Source organism: Dromiciops gliroides, chromosome 4 (assembly GCF_019393635.1).
Source record: "Dromiciops gliroides isolate mDroGli1 chromosome 4, mDroGli1.pri, whole genome shotgun sequence".
Classification (NCBI taxonomy): domain Eukaryota; kingdom Metazoa; phylum Chordata; class Mammalia; order Microbiotheria; family Microbiotheriidae; genus Dromiciops; species Dromiciops gliroides.
The window spans coordinates 368,878,985-368,889,181 of record NC_057864.1 but is presented as its reverse complement, the minus strand read 5'-3'; the positions used below and the strand labels follow the sequence as shown (position 1 = coordinate 368,889,181).

General features: G+C 38.3%; 1 protein-coding gene across 1 annotated transcript; it reads right to left on the bottom strand.

Moving 5' to 3' along the window:
- Window positions 1-1,464: 1,464 nt before the first annotated feature.
- LOC122754425 (trace amine-associated receptor 8b-like) lies at window positions 1,465-2,688 on the bottom strand. The gene has a single exon (XM_044002828.1). The coding sequence runs from the start codon at window positions 2,671-2,673 to the stop codon at window positions 1,573-1,575; it is 1,101 nt and encodes a 366-aa protein (XP_043858763.1). The 5' UTR covers window positions 2,674-2,688; the 3' UTR covers window positions 1,465-1,572.
- Window positions 2,689-10,197: the final 7,509 nt, after the last annotated feature.

Genomic DNA, 10,197 nt, shown 5'->3' with positions numbered 1-10,197 from the left:
CCAAACAATACTTTTCCATAGGTAAAGGTAACCCTAGGTAGTTCTGTGGTTGAGGAGGAAATAGGAACACAAAAAGGAAATGACATCTATGGTAATAAAGTAATTGACTGTGAGAGTGATTTCTTTACCTGTGTAGACAATATATCAATAAATATTTTATAAAGTACCTACTATGTGTTAGGTACTATGCTAGGGACTGGGGATACAAATGCAAAAATGAGACAGTCCCTGATCTCAAAGAGCTTGCCTTCTAGAAGATATAGCATGTTCATATATAAATAAATACAGGATATGTACACAATGAAAGGGAGAGCAGAGGGTGGCTAGCAATTGGGGAAATTGGGAAAGGACTCTGGAATGAGGTAGAGTGACCCTTTAAATGAGGGGTGATGAGAAGTAAAGGTGAGGAGAGAGCATTACAGGCCTAGGGGACAGCCTGTGCAAAGGTGGCAATATATTTTTATTATTTATTGGATGTGTGAGCTATACTTTACTTCAGTCTTCAAAACACTAGGAAAAAAGAAACAAAGTTCTCAGATCCAGAATGAAGCTAATATTGCATGGGCTGGAGAGAATGAGGGGAGGGGCAAGAGAGACAGAGAGATAGAGAGAGAGACACACAAACACAGAGATAGAGACAGAGAAACAAGAGAGAGAGACAAAGACAGAGAATAGTGTAGATACATCACAGATACTTTTTTTTTTTAGTGAGGCAATTGGGGTTAAGTGACTTGCCCAGGGTCACACAGCTAGTAAGTGTTAAGTGTCTGAGGCTGGATTTGAACTCAGGTCCTCCTGACTCCAGGGCCGGTGCTCTATCCATTGCGCCATCTAGCTGCCCCACAGATACATTTTTAAAAAACAACAAAGAATCATGAGGAAAGTTAAAAAAAAACCACTTAAAATAGGTGATTTTTTTTCTACTTCATTTGAGATGCCAACCCAAGAAAGGAATTAGAATGAAAAGTGCTATGAAATAAGAAAAGAAAAGAAAAAAAAAAAGAACCAAGGGAACCCAGGCATGAGGTGTGAGCTATATCTCACTTCAGTCTTTAAAACAGGAGGGGAAAAAGATACAAAGTTCTTAGATCCAGAATGAAGCTATATTGAATGGGCTGGTGATAATGAAGGGGGAGACAGACAGACAGACAGACATACAGAGAGAGAGAGAGAGAGAGAGAGAGAGAGAGAGAGAGAGAGAGAATGAGAAACTTTTCTACTTCATTTGAAATGCTAACCCAGGAAAGGGATTAGAATGAAAAGTGCTATGAAATAAGAAAGAAGAAAAAAAAAAGAACCAAGGGAACCCAGGTTGTTGGAGGTGTGAGCTATACTTCAGTATTTCAGAGAAACTAAGACAGAAAAGATACCAAATGAGAAGAAGCAGGCACTGGTGGGAAGCTTTGAAACCTTGTAATTTTATTTGGCAAATGCATTTTACCAAATGAATTTATTGAACTGAAATTGGAGGTTTGTGTCTCATGTAAAGAGCAACAAATTTTTTACATATTAAAAAAGTCCTTCATCTTAGGTTTTTCCACTGTTTGATAATAGATTTCTTTCAAGTAAATTTTAACTTCTTCCATTGGAAGCCTTTGCCTGCTCAGAAAACAAATCTATTGTTGAAGTGTGACCTCTGAAGACTTTCCCAGTGACAATCAGTTTAACAGCTCTTCTAAACCAAGGGTAAAAGAAAGCATAAATCAGAGGGTTCATGGCTGAATTATAATAATAGGCAAACCAAACTAAAATTTCATAAATATATGTTGGGGTGATGAAGCCTAGGAAAGCATCAATTATTGTTTCAACAAAATAGGGGAACCATGAAATTACAAATGCAATCACAGCAATGCCCAGTGTTTTTGCTGCTTTTCTCTCCCTCTTGGACACTCTGGCTTTGTAACTATCTGAGGATGAAGATTCCCCTTTGCTACTTGTGTTTTCAATCCTTCTAGCCTGTTGTTTAGCTATTAGAAAAATCTTAAAGTAAAGAATAACCATAACCAGAGTGGGGATGAAGAACAATAGAAAACCTACCAATGACCAGGTTTGATTCATAGCAGTCTGACAGCCTCCCACACACTTGAGGGCACTTACTAATTCCTCCAGCCCATCGTCATTGACACCAATGGAAAGAATTGAAAAGACGTAAGTAATAGCAAGAAGCCATGAGACTGTGATGCACACTAAGGAAACATTCAAAGTGACTTTGGTTGGATAGATCAGAGGGTCAGTGACAGCAATGTATCTATCAATGGAGATGAAGCACAAGTGAAAAATGGAAGAATAACAAAATGATCCATCAAAATAACAGTGAACTTTACAATAACTCTCCCCAAAATACCAGCAACTCTCCACCGACCTCACCATGCTGAAGGGCATCACGGTGGCTCCCACCAAAAAGTCAGCACAAGCCAAGGAGGCAATGAGAAAATTGGCTGGAGAGTGCAGCTGCTTGAAGTGAAAGATAGAAATCATTACCAGGAAGTTTCCAAATACTGCCAGTACAGCCCCAGAGCCAAAGGCCATGTAGAGGATGATTTGGGGTCCCAGGGAGTAGGGAGTCTGAATGCAGGACCCATTGATATTCTCATAACAGAGCTGCACTGCTGCAGGCTGGAACCCATTGTTGCTGCTCATGATTCTGGTCTCTGAACCTTGCAGAATTTTCATTAGCTTGTGTATTTTTGGTGTTATTGAAATCTATAATTCTTTCCTTAAGATAAAAGATGCATCGAACTAATACCTTAAGAAATCTACCAGTTGCTATCTTTAATTAATTATGAACTTTTCCATTGATACTATGAATTACAAATCTTCTCATGCTTATTCAGAAGATAGCTATCTCATTCAGAAACACTTTTGCAACTAATTTCAAAGCAATTAATTAATAGTCTGGGCAAATCTTCTAAAGATCTCTATGACACATGTGAATGCCTTAACTGCTTATTTAATAAAATTTCTCTTCGACCTTCTAGTTCTTTACCTTTGAGGAGCTTATCTTTGTCAAGAGGAGAGAGATGTTATGTGATCACGCAGCTCAAAGGTTCGCTTTTATTCCAGTGCTCTCTCCCATGGTATCTGTAAACAGTTAATGCCCAAAGCACCTGGAAAGTCAACCAAAGAAATCCCCATCCCCTCAAAACCTCCAAGATGGAATCCCTATTGTGTGAGGTGTGAACTGCGAAGACAAACTTTTTTCCAGTCATTATTAGAAAGATTGCTTTTTAGTCTATAGGAAATCTATTAACTTGACTTGGCAATATATACACATCTATACATAGAAATTTTGTTTCTTTTATGGATTTCATTATTTTATATATGCATGCATATATATTTGTACATTTAAAGAATAATAGTGAGCACTTACACATCAAATTAACATTTGCTAAGAACTTTACATATGTTATCTCAAACCTCACAACCCTGAAATAGATGCTATAATCTTCATTTTACAGAAGGGGAAACTGAGGCTGAGAAATTAAATTCCCTGCCCACAGTAACACAGCTTGAAAATGTATGAGGCAGCCATCAATCACAAGTCTTCCTGTTTCTTAATTCCTGCATTCTATCCACTGATCCACCTAGTTTTGTTTTTTCCCCCTAGTGTCTCTAAACATTTAAAAAAAAAAGTCTGGGTAAATCTCTGGTCTCACAAAATTTTCTGTGAAGGACAATTGATATATGAAACAAACCACTAAAAATGAGAGAGCCCTGACTCTTTTGGCCTTGGGGCAGACTGCCATGCAGTAGGAGTGTGGGGGAGTAAAAAGGAATCCTGCAGGAAAAGTCATGAGTTCAAATCCCACAATGCCACTTACACAAGTGACAACCCATCCATTTCAGTTTTCTCATCTATCAAATATGAGCCTTAGACTAGGTGCCCTCTAAGCTCTATGCTCTAACCCATCTTTGATGGATTTTAGAAGTATCTATGCCCTGTGATACTTTCTTCCCTTTTCCCTTTCCCTTTTCTTTGACTTCAGTTCTCTTTTTCTGTCATCCTCTCATGCGGTTTTCCTTTGAGATAGTAGGGCCAGAGACCAACACACTCACCTCTGATCCATTCTCTGCTCAGCTGTCAAATAGATCTTCCTAAAGTACACACCTATTCATATCATCCCCCCATTCCGTAAACTCCTGTGACTCCCAGTTACTTCCAGGTGAAATATAACACCCTGTTTGGTTCTAAACAATTTGGCTCCTTCCATGCTTGATGGTCTTATATGTAATCCAAGATTCAGCGGCACTGGCTTCCTTGCTATTCCTCCTGCACGATGCTAAGTATCCAAGCTTGGAGTGTTTTCACTGTCTCTTCCCCATGCCTGGAATGTTCTGCTTCCCAACTCTGATTCTGAGTTTCCTTCAGGTGTCAACTAAGATTTCTCCCTTTTTCAAGAAAGTTTTGCCAGTCCTTCTTAATCTTAGGGCCTTCCCTCTGAGACTGCCTCAAATTTATACTGCCTATGTTTTGTTTGGACATAATGATTTTCACATTGTCTCCCTCATTAGACTGTGAGCTCTTTGAGGGTAGGGACTGCTTTTTGCCTTTCTTTGTATCCTCAGGGCTTACCACAGTCTCTAGCATAGAGTTGTTCAGTCATTTGGTCATGTCTGACTCTACTAGAGTGGTTTTCCATTTTCTTCTCCAGTGTGTCCCCATTTTACAGATGAAGAACTGAAGCAAATAGGGGTTAAGTGATTTGTCCAAGGTCACAGAGCTAGTAAGTGTCTGAGACTGAATTTGAACTCAGATCTTCCTGATTCCAGGCTCAGCTCTCTAGCCACTGCACCACCTAGCTGCCCTGGCATGTACTAGACCCCTAATAAATGCTAGTTGTTGACTAATTGACACATGTTGTATTAGCATGAACAAATATGATGCAGATGATGAAACAGTTGGACCACCATGGACAATAATAATAACTATATTAATAATAAACTCACATTTCTATAGCACTTCATGATATGCAAAATGCTTTATCAACATGAACTCCTTTTAGTCTTAAACAACCCTGGGAGGTAGGTGCTATTACCATCCTCTTTGGAGATGAGGAAAGAGAGGCAGGAAGAAGTTAAATGATTTGCTTCTGGTCACATGGCTAGTATGTGTCTAGCTTTGAACTTGTCTTGCTGACATCAAGTCCATGGCTGTACACTCTTCCCACCTAGCAGCAAGTATGAGAGCTCTGATCAGCACTCCTTCAGAGCAACAGAGGCTGTTCAGCATGACTCTCCAGGGGAGTCTTACTTATTTTCCCATTTTACTTTGTCTGAGTCATGGATTATATGCCCTTCCCTCTATTCCTTTTCCACAAGGAGTAGGAACATGTGTGGTTACATTTCCCTACAACTGTACTTGAAGATAAGAATAAAATTTTATGAATTCTAGGAGAAAATTGGTTGCAAATATATTGGTAGGGCAGGTAGGTGGCAAAGTGGATAGAGCACTGGCCTTGGAGTCAGGAGGACCTGAGTTCAAATCTGGCCTCAGACACTTGACTCTTACTAGTTGTGTGACCTTGGGTAAGTCACTTAACCCCAATTGCCTCACTAAAAAAAAAAGAGTATTCCAGATTAGTTGAACTATTCCTGCAAAAGAAAAACAAAACCCAATTTATAGATGAGAAGATTATTTGGCCTATAATCACTGAAAACAGGATCACAAGAGAGGTTTAAAAAATACAACCATGAAGAATATACTAAATAATAAAAGTAATTATCACATTTTATAAATTACTTTTATGTAAAATGTAGATAGATTGAGCTTTAGGAAGAAAGAAAGAACAGAGACCATCAAAGGATTGACAAAAGAACCTAAGGGGCTAAAGATATCAGAAAAATTTAAAGATGCCAGAGAAGCAAAATTGGAAAAGTTGAACTGATTTGGCATAGACTAACTTTCATCATGTGTTGTGTAAACCTAATATTTGTTTGTGGGGGGAAAGAACAGGAGATTGCATTAACAGGTGGTAGGAGACAAAAGAAGTGGGTAGTACACATTGTTACGCAAGGTGAACCCATTTGAAGATTATTTTTGAAATAAGAGTTTATTGAAAAAAAATAGGAGCTACCAGAGTATATGCATATGGGTAACCTGTGAGAGTCTACAAGACAAATATACAACAGCACTCTTTTTATACAGAGAACAGAGCAGCTTTATAGATATCTAAAAATAACGTGTGTAATATAACTATTTCTCTGAACATATTTCAATTACAACTATTTCTCTGAACTTGTTTCAATACAACCTTTTGTCTGAATCATTATCTCATTATTTTTTATTAGAAAGTTTATTGTGACCTGGGGGTGACAATAGCATTGGCAGAACAATTGGTTTGGATTGGTTCTGATACGTACACCTGTTCTTGGCAGGAGCTTCTTCTTGTTGTTTGTCCTTTGTCCTCTACGAGGAACTTGACAGATGTCATGACTTGCAATGAATTGGATTTAAGTAAGGAAGAGCTTTATGAAGTCACTAGCCTCACTTTCTCTTCTGGAGCCATCTGGGTCCAGTGGCAGGATATACATCAGGACAACTAGAGATGACCCTGAATATTTAAGGCAATTGGGGTTAAGTGATTTGCCCAGGGTCACACAGCTAGTAAATTTCTGAGGTGAGATTTGATCTCAGGTCTTTCTGACTTCAGAGCCAATGCCCTATTGACTGTACCACCTAGCTACCCCTTGGCAGGAGCTAAGGAATTTTAGAATACTACTTCCTAAAACTGTGCTATATCACAGTATAATCCCCTTAAAACTGTGCTAAGTTATAATAATTCATTGATTATACACTTATTACACTTATTCCTTAGTATACCCACTATGCCCAAGGTTGACGAGTAAAGAGATCAGTCCTATTGTCTATTGGTATTAGAATAATATTAATAGGGGCAGCTAGGTGGCACAGTGGATAAAGCACCTGTCCTAGATTCAGAAGGACCTGAGTTCAAATGTGACCTCAGACACTTGATGCTTACTAGCTGTGTGACCCTGGGCAAATCACTTAACCCTCACTGCCCTACAAAAAACAAACAAAAAAGAATATTATTAATAGCTGGCATTTATATAATGCTTTAATGTTTGAAAAGAGCTTTGCGAACATCTCATTTCATCATCACAACAACCCTAGAAGGCAAGTGCTCTTATGAACCTCATTTTACAGATGACAACAGGTGGAGAGAAGTTAAGTAGCTTGTCCCGGGTCACACTGCTAGTTAAGTATCTGAGGCTACATTTGAACTCAGCTCTTCCTGATTCCATATCTAGATCTATACACTATACCACCTAGTTGCCTATTTTTCTCACCAAATGCTGAGAGAATGAATGATGGCCTGGTCAAACTGAATCTTTTATTCATTAAGGTATAACTTGTCTATATTCAGTCTATGGCTAAAGTGGTGGGTCGCAAACCACAGCAGAATGAGTAGGGGATTTAAACAATGCTTTTAGAAGAGTGTTAAGATATGTTTTTTGAGCCAGTATTTATGGATTCCAAAGATTTTATGGATGAGTCAAGGATTCCACTTGCATAACTGATCACTCAGCATCTGGCATCATAGCTGAATGTAGCTAAAGGCCTCTAGATGGCACAGTGGATATAAGGTTGGACTTGGAATCAGAAAGACCTGAATTCTAAGTCAGGAAGATCTGAATTCAAATCCTGCCTCAGACAGTGGGCAAGTTACTTAACCTCTCATCTGTTTCCTCATCAGTAAGATGGGGATAATACAGCACTTGCCTCCCAGAGTAGTTGTGCTATTATTCTAATTTGTTCTTAAAATACACTTTTATTAAAAGCAAGATGTGTGCATTCTATTCAGGGGAAAATGTTCTGTAACAAAAGCACTGCCACATAGAAGAGGGACTAGATTTCTTCTGCTTAGATCCAGAGTCAAATACTAGAACCAACGGGTGACACATTTTGGTTCAATACCAGGGTAAGAATAGGTGGTTCAGTGGATAGAAACCCAGATTTGGAATTAGGAAGACCGGAGTTCAAATCCAGTCTCAGACACTTAATATCTTTGTACCCCATGACAAGTCACTTAGCCTTTATTTGCCTGAGTTTCCTTATCTATAAGATGAGGATAATAATAGAAATTATCTTCCAGGGTTGTTAGGAGGATAAAATGTATACATATGTAAAGTATGCAACCTTAAAGTGCTGCATAAATCCTAGCTAGAGTAGAGAAGAATACTGGTTCTGGAGGTAGGAAGACCTGAGTTCAAATATAGCCTCAGATGCTTACTAACTGTGTGACCCTAGGCAAGTCAGTGAACCTCCTTTCAGCCTCAGTCTCCTTATCTCTAAAATGGGGATAATGATAGCACCTACTCCTTAGCCTTGTCACAAAGATCAAATGAGATAATATTTGTGAAGTGCTTTGCAAAGTTTAAAATGCTATACAAATCCTCACTATAAGATATAAGGCAGAACTTTCTAACTATCAGAACCAAAAGTGAACTAGACTACCTCCAGAGGCACAGTTCCTGGACACAGGAAACATTTAAGCGAGGGTAAATGACTGATTTTATAGGATCTTATAAATGGAGTCATTGACCAAGGCAGGCAGCATAATACAGTGAAATGAATAATAGCTTTGACATTAGAAAACCTGTGTTCAATTCTGCCTGCCATTTTTATCCATAAGACCTTGGAAAAGTCACTTGCTATTGCTACATCTCGAAGTTGTTTAATATTGTCTTTTATTCAGACAGTGAGGGCTATAAGAGGCAAGATGATTGATTCCTAAAGACATTAAGCAGAGGTTAGGGGAGGTATCAGGTGGGATTTCAGTTGAACCTGAAATCCAAGGTAGGGCTTGATGTATAAAGGCATGGAAAGACTACCTTGAACAAAAGGAAAGGCATGAGATAAGAATGTATATGGTGTTTCAGGAACATATTAGACGTTCAGTTTAATGGTAGAGAAGGTTTATTTAGGGGAGCAGTGGGAAAACTGGAGACAGTTAATGCTCAGATTGTGGAAGGCCTTGAATGTCTATCTAGTATGCTAGTCATATAATAATTTCTCTGTTAATTTTTCACAGGTTCATAGGTTTAGAGCTGAAAGGGACCTTAATTGTCACCTGGCTCAATCCTCATATTTTAGAGATGAAGGAAATGAAGCCCAGAAAAGGTCAAGTGATTTTTTTTTTCCAAGATGACAAAGATAGCAAGTGACAGAGCCAGGATTCAAACTCAGGTTTGTGGACTCTATGTTTAGCCCTCTTTCCACTGTTCCTCCTTTTTATTGCCACCTAGATTGTACATTTGCTGAGAATGGAGACAATTCCCTATAATTATTTGCATCCTCCATTGTGTCTACTACCTAATCCAGGAAAATCTAATACTTATTGCCTGAGTTTATTAAATGATTTCTAATTCCTACTATAAAACAATAAAAGTGATGTAATAAGATAAATACTGACTGAGAGTTAACTGAAACAAGTATCTCAGAATGCAGTTGCAAATTATTTTTATTATATGAAAAGGGAGGACTCTAGAAATACATTTAAATGCAATTTTGACTAAATAAGCTAAATAAAGGGATTAAGGACTCATCAATAACAAATATGTCAAGTAATTGATAATCCACACTTCAACGATGTGAGGTGAGAAGACATTTACCTATTGAGTGACTGAAATGACCAAAAAAAAATTACACATCTTGAAAATATCCCATATATATGATTCCTGATTTCTGTCCTGGATTTGTTTTTTATTTTACTTTAACCATTTTCCCCAAATACCTATTATTGCTTATACTAATGGCAAATATTGAATGATTTTATTCTCAAAGAAGACATTGAACAGGTCACATAAGGAGGATGACAAAAAAAAATAAATGAGATCCATAACTCTTAGACAGAATGCCATAGGTCTACATGTAGTTGATGTAAAGGGAGGTCTGGTGGGATAGCCTGAACAGTGGTCCAGTTGTTCAGGCAGAAACTGACACAGAGCAAAGACACCAGAGAGTGAAAACTAGCTACCCAAAGACTGAGCCTGAGGAAGAATAGACAGTGCTATAATACTTCATAAATAATAGGGGATGAAGAGGAAAAGTCAGAAAAAGAGTGAAGGGTGTTGGGGTGGATAGAAGGAAAATATAGCTTAGGGTTTCACACCAGAAAAAGAATCAGTCAATTGATGGGTGCCATCTAAGCTCCAGGTATGCTAGGTACCAGGAAT